We start from the raw sequence: 19,021 nt of genomic DNA on the forward strand, positions 1-19,021 counted from the left end.
GTTTAACTTATCTTTACACTTACAAGTCAAGTTGTCCCCAAGTCAGAGTGGACGGTGTTCCTATAACCACTGTACAACCAGCGGTTAGGTATAGCCGTGTGTATCGAACACATTTACATATTACTCACATTAGCCTAAAGTAATGACAAAACACTTTATCTGTGGTATTGGTTGCTTGGATATGAGTTGCTGATTATATAAATATGTAATAGGGCATCATGCCAATTTTAAGTTATACAAAATCGGCATTTACTATTTTGTTGAAATCTAATATTATTTTAGGCATATGTATTGTTATTAATTTGGTTAATAGGTTATACATTCCTTGGTTTAATACGATGCACATTAGGTTTCGTTTGGTCTCTTAAGTTTTGTGTATAAGAGTGAGCGAGATATAGGTGCTCCAGTAACAAAAGAGGTGCACACACTGGTTGGATAGGTTTAATACAATGTTGTCATGCCACACGCAAAAAAGACTAATGGCCATGTTACATCTGTGGTTTTTATTGCGGTGTCATTAGTAAATCACAATACATATCATTGATAATGAGGATTCCATGTGTACTGTAACAGTTAATAATTTGTATGACCTTTTCTTGTTGGTAAGATACTACATCACCTTCTTGTCTGTCATTACAACTCAGCCTGAAAAAGAAAAAATGAGAGTACAGGGCAGCTTAATGAGAAGCTCACAGTCGATTTCTCTTATGAAAGTGTAGGCCAGATGGAGTCAGGAGTAGAAGTGGAAGAAGTTGCTGGATTTGAAAACTGCCATGATGCGTCAGGGCACAAGCATGACTGGGCGTTGTTGAGGATCGGTGCTGATCAGACATTGCCTGATGTTCTGTTAACACACTTCGGATTCCTTCCCCAAAGTGGAGGAATTTGCATTATTGAGCATCCTGATGATTCTCCGAAAAAGGCGGATCCATGCTTTATAGTTCCAACTAAAAACCGTGAACAGGTTGTCGAGAGGCATCGGAGTGAAAATCCACAGGGCGTTCTGCAGTACAAACTAAAACATGGAGCCAGTTCCTCAGGTGTTCTACCTGTGCAGCAACGCTACACTTGGCTGTGCCTCCGGGGGCGCTGTACTGCTCCACACTGCTCCTGTAGTCCCACACTGAGGATACGTCACTTCCAAACAGAGGGCTGAAATGGAGAAAGAGAGGGTAAATTGAGAAAATCTAAATGGCTGTTGTAGAAAATCCTAACAATCCTGTTTCATTAAACAAGGTGTTTAATGTTAGAATGAGAAGAAGAGAGTCACCTAACAGCACTCAGGTCACCCACAGTGAGTTGATTCAGGGCGATATTTTTGGATTCAGCTGCAAACACAGCTTTACCTGAAATACCATGGGCCTCTCTGAACGGCACCTGCAACACAGAATAACACACGATTACACACAAATACACATTAAATCATATATTAGTTCTTTTGTCCGCAGCTGTAGCTCTTCTGGCTTGCCGGTACCCGTCAGCTGCTTCAGGAGACCCCTCGACCAATCAGGCTCGAAAGGCCTCCTTCTTCAGCTTCAGATTATTTAGAATCAAATTTGGTAAAAAAATTAAAATACTCTTGCAATTTGCATTTGAATGGGAGTATAGCTAAACACCACTCACCCCCTTCCTCACAAGGTAGTAGGCCAAGTCAGTAGCCAACATGTCCGAACTGAGAGCGGCTTCCATCACACTCTGGTTAATCTAAAACATCAACGAAAACAGAATCATTGTCATGTTGTCTTTTGAAAGGAAAATCACTTATTGTCAGCCGACAATCTAATTGAATCCAAATCAGTTTGAATACATTTTCTCCTCTTTTAATGTTTGTTACAAGTCGACAATGCTGCTTTTTACAGGAGGAACATTAAAAGGCTATCAAACCAAGATCAGGAAATAGTTTGCAGTGCTGTGAAATTGGTGAATCTGGGATGTTGTAAATATCACCTTCTTTATACATGCATGGTTTCTACATTATGTGCCTCTGACAATGCAACGACAAACAGTGACAGACTCTGAACACTTTTTTTCTTGGGTGTAACAAAAAAGAAAAAGGTTTTATATAAAAGTAAAAGCAAGTAGTCACAACCAAGTTTTTTTCAAAATAATGTTTTAAGTCTCTGACCTTGAGAGTTGACATGACTCCAGTTGTCACCTGCAGCACAGCGTGAACCGTATCATAGCAGTCAAACATGGCCTCCTTGTCCTCCTGGTGAAGAAGGACAGTGTGTAAAGTTAGAGAGAAAGTCCTTTTATGAAGTGAAAGCACAAAGACACACTTTCATACCTGCAGGTCTTTGTTGTAGCTGCTGGGCAGGCCCTTCAGTGTCATCATGAACCCAGCACACTGAAATACGGAAAGTCAAAAGTTTGACAAGAAAGCTTTGATTCTGCAGAAAGTCCCATGAAGGATCTGATCTTACAGACAAAAGCTTCTAGCTGATGGTGGACAGAGTGAAAAGTCTGCGGTCGATGCACATTGACACATTCATCCTTTTATGATCAGTAAAAGATTAGAAAAGGATTTATTTTGGCATTGAAACAGGAAGCAACCGTGTCTAATCACATATGTTTGATGAAATTATACAAATATATCACACATTTTGACATTTGACAAAAAAAAGGTTACATTAATGAATTTCTATTAAAATGATCAGATGTACACATTTATCATCAAGTGCAGTAATCAATGTTTTACAAACATCACTCACCATTAAAATTCACCCAGAGCTTTAAACATATTAAATATTAATTAATGCACACATGGAGAAGTAAATAACCACAAATTAATGTTTTAAAGTGTGTGCAGCCTTAAGAACATAAGCAAACTGTAAATTAAGGACCACGTAATAAAAGCTAAACTCACCTGTAAGCGTCAGAGAGAGAGATAAAGGAGAACTCTTTTGTGCTGTACAGCATCAGGTCCTCGGCCATCTTACTGAGATGGGTCAAACACAACGAAGCCCAGAACAAGAACTCCGCTAAAGAAACACACATGCAAACAAGAGGTCACTTAGGAAAACAGAAAAAGGGCCATTTCATTGTAATAGATGAGAGCTGACACTCATGTATGGTTTACGTACCCACAAAGTCCCGTTGGCCCGTGGCATCCATGCTGTTAAGACTGATGCTATCAAACTCCAACTCTACCGATGAGGAGATGTGAAATACGCATTTCATTAACAAACAAGACACAAAAGACAGCTGCCTCATGAGTGCACGTTTGACAGGAGACTAATAATCTGGTAGTATTTTAGTAGCCTGACCTTTCCGCAGCAGCTCCCTGTCGATGTCGAATGGGGTTCCAGCGATGGCGCCACTGAAAACAACAACAACTGCGGGGTGCAAACAGTAAGGGGAGGGGGAGGGGCGAGATGCGCCTAGATGGTTCATCTTCTGGCCAAAAACTAAATTAAACCAACTTTTAAGAAATTAAAGAGGTTTTCTATCTGTCTGCTGCACTATGGTAACATTCAGGCCAGAGATACATACTGTATATATATGGTGTGTATATATATATATGATGTGTATATATATATATATATATATATATATATATATATATATATATATATATATAATGTGTATATATATATATATATATATATATATATATATATATATACCCCTTACTGTTTGCACCCCGCGCAAGCAGTAAGGTTGGAGGGATGCATACTGTATATGTAAATATACAGTATGCATCCCTCCAACCTCCCCCCTCCCCCCACCGCTTGTGCGCCTGCCAGAGAGGGTGGAGGGAGCAGAGTGGCGTCTCTGCCCCCTCCACCCTCCCCCCTCCCCTTACCGTTTGCCCACCGTGCAAGCAGTAAGGGGAGGGGGGAGGGTGGAGGGGGCAGAGATTCTACTCTGCTCCCTCCACCCTCCCCGGTCCCCGTCTAAGAAGTCTGGTGGAAGTCACTTCTATTTATAACTTTGGGTGTGTTTTCCGTGACGTCACCTGTGACTCAAATAACTGCTACCAGTGACATCAGTTTATTCTGATGTCACAACAAAAGAAAAGTAGCTCCTCCCCCACAACTCAGAACAGATGATGTCACTGGCAGCGTATAGCAGTTATTTGAGGCTTTGATCTCTCTCAGTGATGTCACAACAGTGATGTCACAACAAAAGAAAAGTAGCTCCTCCCCCACAACTCAGAACAGATGATGTCACTGGCAGCGTATAGCAGTTATTTGAGGCTTTGATCTCTCTCAGTGACGTCACCTGTGACGTCACTGAGAGAGATCAAAGACTCAAATAACAACAAAAGAAAAGTAGCTCCTCCCCCACAACTCAGAACAGATGATGTCACTGGCAGCGTATAGCAGTTATTTGAGGCTTTGATCTCTCTCAGTGACGTCACCTGTGACATCACTGAGAGAGATCAAAGACTCAAATAACAACAAAAGAAAAGTAGCTCCTCCCCCACAACTCAGAACAGATGATGTCACTGGCAGCGTATAGCAGTTATTTGAGGCTTTGATCTCTCTCAGTGACGTCACCTGTGACGTCACTGAGAGAGATCAAAGACTCAAATAACAACAAAAGAAAAGTAGCTCCTCCCCCACAACTCAGAACAGATGATGTCACTGGCAGCGTATAGCAGTTATTTGAGGCTTTGATCTCTCTCAGTGATGTCACAACAGTGATACAACAAAAGAAAAGTAGCTCCTCCCCCACAACTCAGAACAGATGATGTCACTGGCAGCGTATAGCAGTTATTTGAGGCTTTGATCTCTCTCAGTGACGTCACCTGTGACGTCACTGAGAGAGATCAAAGACTCTGCCACGTAGGCAGTGACATCACGGAAAACAGAAGCAAAGATATAAATAGAAGTGATTTCCAACAGACTCCTTAGACTGGGACCGGGGAGGGTGGAGGGAGCAGAGATGAGCCAGATCTCTGCCCCCTCCACTCTGCTCCCTCCCCTTACTGCTTGCGAGGTGGGCAAACAGTAAGGGGACCGGGGAGGGGGGAGGGAGCAGAGTTAGATCTCTGCCCCCTCCCCCCTCCCCCTCCCCTTACTGCTTGCGAGGTGGGCAAACAGTAAGGGGACCGGGGAGGGTGGAGGGAGCAGAGTTAGATCTCTGCCCCCTCCCCCCTCCCCCCTCCCCCCACTGCTTGCACGGTGGGCAAACAGTAAGGGGAGGGGGAGGGTGGAGGGAGCAGAGTTAGATCTCTGCCCCCTCCCCCCTCCCCCCTCCCCCCACTGCTTGCACGGTGGGCAAACAGTAAGGGGAGGGAGAGGCTGGAGGGGGCACTCTGCTCCCTACACCCTCTCTGGCAGGCACGCGCGCAGTCGGAGTGGGGGGGCGGTAGGAGTGATGCATTGTGCACTTCCTTCACTGCTGACGAAGTGCCAACTGGTTGCTTCACGCAAGCAGAGGGGGGAGGGGGGAGGTGGGAGGGGGGGGAGCGATACATACTATATATATATATATAAATATATATATATCTATATATATATAGATATATATATACACACCATACATTCATATATGGTGTCTCGCTATTGGACTTCTGTGCTCGCCACGGGATATATATACACACACTTATATATATTATATATATATAGTTATATAAAAGTATATATATATATATATATATATATATATACTTAAATATACTTAAATATACATATATATACACACATGCAACAATATTTTTTTATATATATATAGTTATATCTATATATTTTAAAATCCTGTTGCACAGAGCAATACCTCTTTTAACCTCCAGGCATGTGTAACCTCTTAACTTTGGGTGTGTTTTCCGTGACGTCACCTGTGACTAAAAACGTTTAATAATGCAAAATAGTCGTCAAAATATCTGTAAACCAATTAATAGACGATCAATCAATTCAACAAACTGAATAAATACACATTAAACTAAATACATATATTCATAGATTATTAAAACAGCCGTTTGTCGCAGCGCGACAGTAAACGCTTCACAAGCTCAACATCTATTACTCTGTAATGTGGTGTTCAATAGCACGTTAATAATCTATACTCAAACTAGAACGGGCACTCGGTAGAGCGCATACCTTCGCCGCAGCCACTTTTTGGTACTTGGCATGAGAGTGTGGGGAACAGTAAATTGATGTAACTTGATACCAGATATTGTGGTAAACATCACAAAATAATTATGTATGAACATCAGCCTTGATTTATTAATTTCGAAAGAAAACCATGTAGTGGTATTTGATACAATTTGGACTGTATGTGCTGCGAAGATATAAGACACAGAAATGGTTGTTCTGTTGATATGTATTTTATTAATTGTTTGGACAAGTACCTGAACATACATGTCCAAAACCGGACGTTCGTGAAACAAGTTCCCTGAACATTACCATTGAAACATCAAGGCCAAATGCATGAAGATTAATACCTGTGATTTTGTTTATTAATTTTGAAACTTTTGTTTGCGTTGAGAATAATTTGAGAAGACTTACAACACCATATATACTCCTATTGAAACACAATACATGAACTAGATGTTACTAACAATACATCAGCCGAAAATAAAACGTAGTATTCTAACTGACCTAAGCGTGTGCAGTCATACATGAACCAGTGATAATTGTGTATAATATACAAGAACTAGAAGTAGGAATACATCTCATCATAGGTGAAAAGTCACATTTGCAGAGAGACGCAAATGATATCGTGGTCTGAATAATATGTGTCCACGACATCCACATGTACAGTGACTGGCTGGTTGACGTAGACGTGGTCCAGCAGTGATCCTTGGTCAGTCGTTGGTCCGGTTACACACTGACTGAAACCGTGGTGAGCCATCAGCTGGAGGATGTCATGGTTAGGGGTGTCCAGCAGGTCAAAATTGAAATCTCCGAGGAGGACCGTCAGGTTTTCTGTGTCCAGTGTGGTCATTAGTTGTTGAAGACGATCTTTGAAAATCGTAGGACCCTGCGATGGAGGCCTGTACACGGTCACGATGTTGATTGTCCTTCGGTGGGTGTGGAGGGCGATTCCTGTGTACTCCAGTGCTGTGGATAGTCTGTCCAAACTCGCTGGAGCCATCCCCTGTGGAGCCTGAATCATAATGCCTCCTCTGTGAATACCGTGGTCGAGGGGCCTCTCAACTCGAAAGCATTTAACGTCCTGCTTGAGCATTTGTTTCGGTCCTAGTCGTTGACCATCATGCAAAAAGGTCTCTGCAAACAGCCGAAAACACAAAACGCACATTTTGGAAGGTCGTGAGTCCCTGACCTTTGACCCCCATTTCGCTAACAAGGGTAATGACGGCATTGTGTCGTGGTGGATATCACACGATTGGGCATTAAGTTCTGAACATTTTGGCATTAGTATCATGCAAATTAGACACAAATTAAAAACGCTATGGTAAAAAGATGATTTTGACATTTTTATGATTTTGACCTTTGACCCGATCGCTCCCAAAATCTAATCAAATGGTCCCCGGATAACAGCCAAACAGCCAATCATCCCACCAAATTTCATGCGATTCGGTTTAATACTTTTTGAGTTATGCGAATAACAAACAGACATATTTACAAATAAATACACAGCGATCAAAACATAACCTCCGCAAAAGTATTTTGCGAAGGTAATCATTCTCATTAACTGGTCCCCTCTGTGGGTGAAAATCGGTGTCAGATAGTTAGTGTGTGTTCACAGCGTACCTGCCGAGAGGTAAAACATTAACCCTTTTCTTGATCTCCAGAAGTCGGTCAACATCTCTGCTTAGAGCAACAGCATGACTGAAGGTTGGTTCAACCAGCGAGTCGGGAAACAAACACACAAGACCGATATGAACAAAACATCATCTCATTCAGAGAGATATATATAGAAAAATATATATAACGTGTAGGATTCACTCAATTGAAAGTCACCTGAGAATCCAGTGGCTCCATCTGATTGGCTGAGCTCTCTGCATGTGGGTGTAACCAGGAAAGAGGACGTCAATTTCTCTGAGGTTCAGAAAGAGGATATAGGGCAACTTTTAAAAAGCACAGCTACAAGTGTGTGTTTGCGTGTCCCAGTGTGTATCCGTCTTACGCTGCTGCCCGCTCCACCATGGTGGACATCAGCTGTAGGGCATTGTCTGTCAGGGTTGAGATGGCATCTCTCAGCCACAACCTCATGTCAGTCACAACCTGGTGCACACACACAGCACAGTGAGCGTCTCACTTTATCAGGTACCCAACTACAGCTTTAATATTAGAAAGACAAACCTGGTCGTTTCTGCTCCTGCCAGTGTGCAGCTTCCCTGCAGGTGCACCTATCAGCTCCTGAAACAAGGAAAAACAAGCAGTGAAGGGACTACATTACAACATCGCTCATCAGTCATCACCCAACAGTGAAACATTATACTGCTAAGTTTATAGCCCATAACTAAAAGGATAAAAATACTAAAATTATCCTTGTTGATTATTCTTCCAATTGCTCCATGATGATGTTGGCACTTAAAAGATAAGACTGCCGTTATTCTATTTGTATTCCTTTTTAACATATCCCATGAAAAGAGCAAAAACAAGTAGGTGAATGACAGCAAACATTAACCTCTAAAATAAGAGCTTACCGCAGTTCTGAACTAAAAAAAATTATATTATTTTTCAATTAAAATAGATTCATCCTGTAATTAGATGACTGAAAAACCCAAGATCATTTAATGCCTGCGTCCTTATTGAGTAAGAGGACTCAAACATAGAAATGTCCATTGTCACAAAACACTATATACAGTATGTAACAAACCCTGAACAGTCATGTTATTATTATATGAAATCCAATTTTACTCATTTAATGAAAAACAAACACGCTCTACTTCACCTTTAGCCTGCGCTCATTGGCAGTGTGAATGTCCTCATCTTCAGGTTTGATCACAAAAAGTCCTCGAGACCACTCTCCAGAAATCTGGAGTATAAAAAAGGACTGCATCACCAAGTAGGCTAAATCGATACACACAAACACAGTACTTTTACATCGTAATAGCACATGTATGGACACCCTGAATTATAGGCAGCATTTGCTACTTGTGTACAGCAAATCAACAGCATCATGTTATTTGCTAACCCTCTGTGAGATGTCTCCTGGCCAAATGAATCTCATGGAGCTGAGCAGGCTTGTGGTAACAGCAGTTTATTCCAAATCTGCATTCATGACAAAGGACAACATAGTACGGTCATCTTGTGTGGGCAACAGCGCATTCTCTGTCTATTCATGTTTGGTCTTCTGTAAAAGAGGCAACACGTTCAAACCGACTGTTTGATTATACCTGTTTTTGGTGAGTTCAAACTAAATATATATTGTACTATTATCATACTGGTTCTTAATAATCTACGTTTTCGGTTAATTTAGGTAAACATTCTGTAAACCGTATCTTGTTAACAGAATATTCTTGTGTAACTTCTTTTTTTGTGAGACTGTTGCAGTGGACTTTATAGCGAGAATATGAATAAGAAACATATATAGAAACAACGAAACAAAAGTAATAGGTGTCTTCTGACTATTGTTTAACTTATCTTTACACTTACAAGTCAAGTTGTCCCCAAGTCAGAGTGGACGGTGTTCCTATAACCACTGTACAACCAGCGGTTAGGTATAGCCGTGTGTATCGAACACGTTTACATATTACTCACATTAGCCTAAAGTAATGACAAAACACTTTATCTGTGGTATTGGTTGCTTGGATATGAGTTGCTGATTATATAAATATGTAATAGGGCATCATGCCAATTTTAAGTTATACAAAATCGGCATTTACTATTTTGTTGAAATCTAATATTATTTTAGGCATATGTATTGTTATTAATTTGGTTAATAGGTTATACATTCCTTGGTTTAATACGATGCACATTAGGTTTCGTTTGGTCTCTTAAGTTTTGTGTATAAGAGTGAGCGAGATATAGGTGCTCCAGTAACAAAAGAGGTGCACACACTGGTTGGATAGGTTTAATACAATGTTGTCATGCCACACGCAAAAAAGACTAATGGCCATGTTACATCTGTGGTTTTTATTGCGGTGTCATTAGTAAATCACAATACATATCATTGATAATGAGGATTCCATGTGTACTGTAACAGTTAATAATTTGTATGACCTTTTCTTGTTGGTAAGATACTACATCACCTTCTTGTCTGTCATTACAACTCAGCCTGAAAAAGAAAAAATGAGAGTACAGGGCAGCTTAATGAGAAGCTCACAGTCGATTTCTCTTATGAAAGTGTAGGCCAGATGGAGTCAGGAGTAGAAGTGGAAGAAGTTGCTGGATTTGAAAACTGCCATGATGCGTCAGGGCACAAGCATGACTGGGCGTTGTTGAGGATCGGTGCTGATCAGACATTGCCTGATGTTCTGTTAACACACTTCGGATTCCTTCCCCAAAGTGGAGGAATTTGCATTATTGAGCATCCTGATGATTCTCCGAAAAAGGCGGATCCATGCTTTATAGTTCCAACTAAAAACCGTGAACAGGTTGTCGAGAGGCATCGGAGTGAAAATCCACAGGGCGTTCTGCAGTACAAACTAAAACATGGAGCCAGTTCCTCAGGTGTTCTACCTGTGCAGCAACGCTACACTTGGCTGTGCCTCCGGGGGCGCTGTACTGCTCCACACTGCTCCTGTAGTCCCACACTGAGGATACGTCACTTCCAAACAGAGGGCTGAAATGGAGAAAGAGAGGGTAAATTGAGAAAATCTAAATGGCTGTTGTAGAAAATCCTAACAATCCTGTTTCATTAAACAAGGTGTTTAATGTTAGAATGAGAAGAAGAGAGTCACCTAACAGCACTCAGGTCACCCACAGTGAGTTGATTCAGGGCGATATTTTTGGATTCAGCTGCAAACACAGCTTTACCTGAAATACCATGGGCCTCTCTGAACGGCACCTGCAACACAGAATAACACACGATTACACACAAATACACATTAAATCATATATTAGTTCTTTTGTCCGCAGCTGTAGCTCTTCTGGCTTGCCGGTACCCGTCAGCTGCTTCAGGAGACCCCTCGACCAATCAGGCTCGAAAGGCCTCCTTCTTCAGCTTCAGATTATTTAGAATCAAATTTGGTAAAAAAATTAAAATACTCTTGCAATTTGCATTTGAATGGGAGTATAGCTAAACACCACTCACCCCCTTCCTCACAAGGTAGTAGGCCAAGTCAGTAGCCAACATGTCCGAACTGAGAGCGGCTTCCATCACACTCTGGTTAATCTAAAACATCAACGAAAACAGAATCATTGTCATGTTGTCTTTTGAAAGGAAAATCACTTATTGTCAGCCGACAATCTAATTGAATCCAAATCAGTTTGAATACATTTTCTCCTCTTTTAATGTTTGTTACAAGTCGACAATGCTGCTTTTTACAGGAGGAACATTAAAAGGCTATCAAACCAAGATCAGGAAATAGTTTGCAGTGCTGTGAAATTGGTGAATCTGGGATGTTGTAAATATCACCTTCTTTATACATGCATGGTTTCTACATTATGTGCCTCTGACAATGCAACGACAAACAGTGACAGACTCTGAACACTTTTTTTCTTGGGTGTAACAAAAAAGAAAAAGGTTTTATATAAAAGTAAAAGCAAGTAGTCACAACCAAGTTTTTTTCAAAATAATGTTTTAAGTCTCTGACCTTGAGAGTTGACATGACTCCAGTTGTCACCTGCAGCACAGCGTGAACCGTATCATAGCAGTCAAACATGGCCTCCTTGTCCTCCTGGTGAAGAAGGACAGTGTGTAAAGTTAGAGAGAAAGTCCTTTTATGAAGTGAAAGCACAAAGACACACTTTCATACCTGCAGGTCTTTGTTGTAGCTGCTGGGCAGGCCCTTCAGTGTCATCATGAACCCAGCACACTGAAATACGGAAAGTCAAAAGTTTGACAAGAAAGCTTTGATTCTGCAGAAAGTCCCATGAAGGATCTGATCTTACAGACAAAAGCTTCTAGCTGATGGTGGACAGAGTGAAAAGTCTGCGGTCGATGCACATTGACACATTCATCCTTTTATGATCAGTAAAAGATTAGAAAAGGATTTATTTTGGCATTGAAACAGGAAGCAACCGTGTCTAATCACATATGTTTGATGAAATTATACAAATATATCACACATTTTGACATTTGACAAAAAAAGGTTACATTAATGAATTTCTATTAAAATGATCAGATGTACACATTTATCATCAAGTGCAGTAATCAATGTTTTACAAACATCACTCACCATTAAAATTCACCCAGAGCTTTAAACATATTAAATATTAATTAATGCACACATGGAGAAGTAAATAACCACAAATTAATGTTTTAAAGTGTGTGCAGCCTTAAGAACATAAGCAAACTGTAAATTAAGGACCACGTAATAAAAGCTAAACTCACCTGTAAGCGTCAGAGAGAGAGATAAAGGAGAACTCTTTTGTGCTGTACAGCATCAGGTCCTCGGCCATCTTACTGAGATGGGTCAAACACAACGAAGCCCAGAACAAGAACTCCGCTAAAGAAACACACATGCAAACAAGAGGTCACTTAGGAAAACAGAAAAAGGGCCATTTCATTGTAATAGATGAGAGCTGACACTCATGTATGGTTTACGTACCTACAAAGTCCCGTTGGCCCGTGGCATCCATGCTGTTAAGACTGATGCTATCAAACTCCAACTCTACCGATGAGGAGATGTGAAATACGCATTTCATTAACAAACAAGACACAAAAGACAGCTGCCTCATGAGTGCACGTTTGACAGGAGACTAATAATCTGGTAGTATTTTAGTAGCCTGACCTTTCCGCAGCAGCTCCCTGTCGATGTCGAATGGGGTTCCAGCGATGGCGCCACTGAAAACAACAACAACTGCGGGGTGCAAACAGTAAGGGGAGGGGGAGGGGCGAGATGCGCCTAGATGGTTCATCTTCTGGCCAAAAACTAAATTAAACCAACTTTTAAGAAATTAAAGAGGTTTTCTATCTGTCTGCTGCACTATGGTAACATTCAGGCCAGAGATACATACTGTATATATATGGTGTGTATATATATATATGATGTGTATATATATATATATATATATATATATATATATATATATATATATATATATATAATGTGTATATATATATATATATATATATATATATATATATATATATATATATATATACCCCTTACTGTTTGCACCCCGCGCAAGCAGTAAGGTTGGAGGGATGCATACTGTATATGTAAATATACAGTATGCATCCCTCCAACCTCCCCCCTCCCCCCACCGCTTGTGCGCCTGCCAGAGAGGGTGGAGGGAGCAGAGTGGCGTCTCTGCCCCCTCCACCCTCCCCCCTCCCCTTACTGCTTGCACGGTGGGCAAACGGTAAGGGGAGGGGGGAGGGTGGAGGGGGCAGAGATTCTACTCTGCTCCCTCCACCCTCCCCGGTCCCCGTCTAAGAAGTCTGGTGGAAGTCACTTCTATTTATAACTTTGGGTGTGTTTTCCGTGACGTCACCTGTGACTCAAATAACTGCTACCAGTGACATCAGTTTATTCTGATGTCACAACAAAAGAAAAGTAGCTCCTCCCCCACAACTCAGAACAGATGATGTCACTGGCAGCGTATAGCAGTTATTTGAGGCTTTGATCTCTCTCAGTGATGTCACAACAGTGATGTCACAACAAAAGAAAAGTAGCTCCTCCCCCACAACTCAGAACAGATGATGTCACTGGCAGCGTATAGCAGTTATTTGAGGCTTTGATCTCTCTCAGTGACGTCACCTGTGACGTCACTGAGAGAGATCAAAGACTCAAATAACAACAAAAGAAAAGTAGCTCCTCCCCCACAACTCAGAACAGATGATGTCACTGGCAGCGTATAGCAGTTATTTGAGGCTTTGATCTCTCTCAGTGACGTCACCTGTGACATCACTGAGAGAGATCAAAGACTCAAATAACAACAAAAGAAAAGTAGCTCCTCCCCCACAACTCAGAACAGATGATGTCACTGGCAGCGTATAGCAGTTATTTGAGGCTTTGATCTCTCTCAGTGACGTCACCTGTGACGTCACTGAGAGAGATCAAAGACTCAAATAACTGCTACCAGTGACATCAGTTTATTCTGATGTCACAACAAAAGAAAAGTAGCTCCTCCCCCACAACTCAGAACAGATGATGTCACTGGCAGCGTATAGCAGTTATTTGAGGCTTTGATCTCTCTCAGTGACGTCACCTGTGACGTCACTGAGAGAGATCAAAGACTCAAATAACAACAAAAGAAAAGTAGCTCCTCCCCCACAACTCAGAACAGATGATGTCACTGGCAGCGTATAGCAGTTATTTGAGGCTTTGATCTCTCTCAGTGATGTCACAACAGTGATGTCACAACAAAAGAAAAGTAGCTCCTCCCCCACAACTCAGAACAGATGATGTCACTGGCAGCGTATAGCAGTTATTTGAGGCTTTGATCTCTCTCAGTGACGTCACCTGTGACGTCACTGAGAGAGATCAAAGACTCAAATAACAACAAAAGAAAAGTAGCTCCTCCCCCACAACTCAGAACAGATGATGTCACTGGCAGCGTATAGCAGTTATTTGAGGCTTTGATCTCTCTCAGTGACGTCACCTGTGACGTCACTGAGAGAGATCAAAGACTCTGCCACGTAGGCAGTGACATCACGGAAAACAGAAGCAAAGATATAAATAGAAGTGATTTCCAACAGACTCCTTAGACTGGGACCGGGGAGGGTGGAGGGAGCAGAGATGAGCCAGATCTCTGCCCCCTCCACTCTGCTCCCTCCCCTTACTGCTTGCGAGGTGGGCAAACAGTAAGGGGACCGGGGAGGGTGGAGGGAGCAGAGTTAGATCTCTGCCCCCTCCCCCCTCCCCCCTCCCCCCACTGCTTGCACGGTGGGCAAACAGTAAGGGGAGGGGGAGGGTGGAGGGAGCAGAGTTAGATCTCTGCCCCCTCCCCCCTCCCCCCTCCCCCCACTGCTTGCACGGTGGGCAAACAGTAAGGGGAGGGGGAGGGTGGAGGGAGCAGAGTTAGATCTCTGCCCCCTCCCCCCTCCCCCCTCCCCCCACTGCTTGCACGGTGGGCAAACAGTAGGGGGAGGGAGAGGCTGGAGGGGGCACTCTGCTCCCTACACCCTCTCTGGCAGGCACGCGCGCAGTCGGAGTGGGGGGGCGGTAGGAGTGATGCATTGTGCACTTCCTTCACTGCTGACGAAGTGCCAACTGGTTGCTTCACGCAAGCAGAGGGGGGAGGGGGGGAGGTGGGAGGGGGGGGAGCGATACATACTATATATATATATATAAATATATATATATCTATATATATATAGATATATATATACACACCATACATTCATATATGGTGTCTCGCTATTGGACTTCTGTGCTCGCCACGGGATATATATACACACACTTATATATATTATATATATATAGATATATAAAAGTATATATATATATATATATATATATATATATATATATATATATACTTAAATATACTTAAATATACATATATATACACACATGCAACAATATTTTTTTATATATATATAGTTATATCTATATATTTTAAAATCCTGTTGCACAGAGCAATACCTCTTTTAACCTCCAGGCATGTGTAACCTCTTAACTTTGGGTGTGTTTTCCGTGACGTCACCTGTGACTAAAAACGTTTAATAATGCAAAATAGTCGTCAAAATATCTGTAAACCAATTAATAGACGATCAATCAATTCAACAAACTGAATAAATACACATTAAACTAAATACATATATTCATAGATTATTAAAACAGCCGTTTGTCGCAGCGCGACAGTAAACGCTTCACAAGCTCAACATCTATTACTCTGTAATGTGGTGTTCAATAGCACGTTAATAATCTATACTCAAACTAGAACGGGCACTCGGTAGAGCGCATACCTTCGCCGCAGCCACTTTTTGGTACTTGGCATGAGAGTGTGGGGAACAGTAAATTGATGTAACTTGATACCAGATATTGTGGTAAACATCACAAAATAATTATGTATGAACATCAGCCTTGATTTATTAATTTCGAAAGAAAACCATGTAGTGGTATTTGATACAATTTGGACTGTATGTGCTGCGAAGATATAAGACACAGAAATGGTTGTTCTGTTGATATGTATTTTATTAATTGTTTGGACAAGTACCTGAACATACATGTCCAAAACCGGACGTTCGTGAAACAAGTTCCCTGAACATTACCATTGAAACATCAAGGCCAAATGCATGAAGATTAATACCTGTGATTTTGTTTATTAATTTTGAAACTTTTGTTTGCGTTGAGAATAATTTGAGAAGACTTACAACACCATATATACTCCTATTGAAACACAATACATGAACTAGATGTTACTAACAATACATCAGCCGAAAATAAAACGTAGTATTCTAACTGACCTAAGCGTGTGCAGTCATACATGAACCAGTGATAATTGTGTATAATATACAAGAACTAGAAGTAGGAATACATCTCATCATAGGTGAAAAGTCACATTTGCAGAGAGACGCAAATGATATCGTGGTCTGAATAATATGTGTCCACGACATCCACATGTACAGTGACTGGCTGGTTGACGTAGACGTGGTCCAGCAGTGATCCTTGGTCAGTCGTTGGTCCGGTTACACACTGACTGAAACCGTGGTGAGCCATCAGCTGGAGGATGTCATGGTTAGGGGTGTCCAGCAGGTCAAAATTGAAATCTCCGAGGAGGACCGTCAGGTTTTCTGTGTCCAGTGTGGTCATTAGTTGTTGAAGACGATCTTTGAAAATCGTAGGACCCTGCGATGGAGGCCTGTACACGGTCACGATGTTGATTGTCCTTCGGTGGGTATGGAGGGCGATTCCTGTGTACTCCAGTGCTGTGGATAGTCTGTCCAAACTCGCTGGAGCCATCCCCTGTGGAGCCTGAATCATAATGCCTCCTCTGTGAATACCGTGGTCGAGGGGCCTCTCAACTCGAAAGCATTTAACGTCCTGCTTGAGCATTTGTTCCGGTCCTAGTCGTTGACCATCATGCAAAAAGGTCTCTGCAAACAGCCGAAAACACAAAACGCACATTTTGGAAGGTCGTGAGTCCCTGACCTTTGACCCCCATTTCGCTAACAAGGGTAATGACGGCATTGTGTCGTGGTGGATATCACACGATTGGGCATTAAGTTCTGAACATTTTGGCATTAGTATCATGCAAATTAGACACAAATTAAAAACGCTATGGTAAAAAGATGATTTTGACATTTTTATGATTTTGACCTTTGACCCGATCGCTCCCAAAATCTAATCAAATGGTCCCCGGATAACAGCCAAACAGCCAATCATCCCACCAAATTTCATGCGATTCGGTTTAATACTTTTTGAGTTATGCGAATAACAAACAGACATATTTACAAATAAATACACAGCGATCAAAACATAACCTCCGCAAAAGTATTTTGCGAAGGTAATCATTCTCATTAACTGGTCCCCTCTGTGGGTGAAAATCAGTGTCAGATAGTTAGTGTGTGTTCACAGCGTACCTGCCGAGAGGTAAAACATTAACCCTTTTCTTGATCTCCAGAAGTCGGTCAACATCTCTGCTTAGAGCAACAGCATGACTGAAGGTTGGTTCAACCAGCGAGTCGGGAAACAAACACACAAGACCGATATGAACAAAACATCATCTCATTCAGAGAGATATATATAGAAATATATATATAACGTGTAGGATTCACTCAATTGAAAGTCACCTGAGAATCCAGTGGCTCCATCTGATTGGCTGAGCTCTCTGCATGTGGGTGTAACCAGGAAAGAGGACGTCAATTTCTCTGAGGTTCAGAAAGAGGATATAGGGCAACTTTTAAAAAGCACAGCTACAAGTGTGTGTTTGCGTGTCCCAGTGTGTATCCGTCTTACGCTGCTGCCCGCTCCACCATGGTGGACATCAGCTGTAGGGCATTGTCTGTCAGGGTTGAGATGGCATCTCTCAGCCACAACCTCATGTCAGTCACAACCTGGTGCACACACACAGCACAGTGAGCGTCTCACTTTATCAGGTACCCAACTACAGCTTTAATATTAGAAAGACAAACCTGGTCGTTTCTGCTCCTGCCAGTGTGCAGCTTCCCTGCAGGTGCACCTATCAGCTCCTGAAACAAGGAAAAACAAGCAGTGAAGGGACTACATTACAACATCGCTCATCAGTCATCACCCAACAGTGAAACATTATACTGCTAAGTTTATAGCCCATAACTAAAAGGATAAAAATACTAAAATTATCCTTGTTGATTATTCTTCCAAATGCTCCATGATGATGTTGGCACTTAAAAGATAAGACTGCCGTTATTCTATTTGTATTCCTTTTTAACATATCCCATGAAAAGAGCAAAAACAAGTAGGTGAATGACAGCAAACATTAACCTCTAAAATAAGAGCTTACCGCAGTTCTGAACTAAAAAAAATTATATTATTTTTCAATTAAAATAGATTCATCCTGTAATTAGCTGACTGAAAAACCCAAGATCATTTAATGCCTGCGTCCTTATTGAGTAAGAGGACTCAAACATAGAAATGTCCATTGTCACAAAACACTATATACAGTATGTAACAAACCCTGAACCGTCATGTTATTATTATATGAAATCCAATTTTACTCATTTAATGAAAAACAAACACGCTCTACTTCACCTTTAGCCTGCGCTCATTGGCAGTGTGAATGTCCTCATCTTCAGGTTTGATCACAAAAAGTCCTCGAGACCACTCTCCAGAAATCTGGAGTATAAAAAAGGACTGCATCACCAAGTAGGCTAAATCGATACACACAAACACAGTACTTTTACATCGTAATAGCACATGTATGGACACCCTGAATTATAGGCAGCATTTGCTACTTGTGTACAGCAAATCAACAGCATCATGTTATTTGCTAACCCTCTGTGAGATGTCTCCTGGCCAAATGAATCTCATGGAGCTGAGCAGGCTTGTGGTAACAGCAGTTTATTCCAAATCTGCATTCATGACAAAGGACAACATAGTACGGTCATCTTGTGTGGGCAACAGCGC

At 41.6% G+C, this 19,021-nt stretch overlaps 1 protein-coding gene and 1 pseudogene across 1 annotated transcript; both read right to left on the reverse strand.

Annotated features, from left to right (window-relative positions):
* Window positions 1-484: 484 nt before the first annotated feature.
* LOC117743229 lies at window positions 485-9,044 on the reverse strand (annotated as a pseudogene).
* A 932-nt stretch (window positions 9,045-9,976) lies between these two features.
* LOC117742854 (argininosuccinate lyase-like) lies at window positions 9,977-18,881 on the reverse strand. Its single transcript, XM_034550503.1, has 14 exons — window positions 18,647-18,881; window positions 18,052-18,108; window positions 17,876-17,973; window positions 17,710-17,787; window positions 17,500-17,577; window positions 12,758-12,810; window positions 12,575-12,637; window positions 12,358-12,472; window positions 11,979-11,985; window positions 11,780-11,839; window positions 11,618-11,701; window positions 11,116-11,196; window positions 10,763-10,869; window positions 9,977-10,644 (listed from the first exon to the last, which is right to left on the reverse strand). Exons 1-14 carry the CDS (start codon window positions 18,752-18,754, stop codon window positions 10,440-10,442), a joined length of 1,194 nt encoding a protein of 397 aa, XP_034406394.1. The 5' UTR covers window positions 18,755-18,881; the 3' UTR covers window positions 9,977-10,439.
* Between the last annotated feature and the right edge of the window lie 140 nt (window positions 18,882-19,021).

The sequence above is a fragment of the Cyclopterus lumpus genome, chromosome 14, assembly GCF_009769545.1.
Source record: "Cyclopterus lumpus isolate fCycLum1 chromosome 14, fCycLum1.pri, whole genome shotgun sequence".
NCBI classification, from domain to species: Eukaryota; Metazoa; Chordata; class Actinopteri; order Perciformes; family Cyclopteridae; genus Cyclopterus; species Cyclopterus lumpus.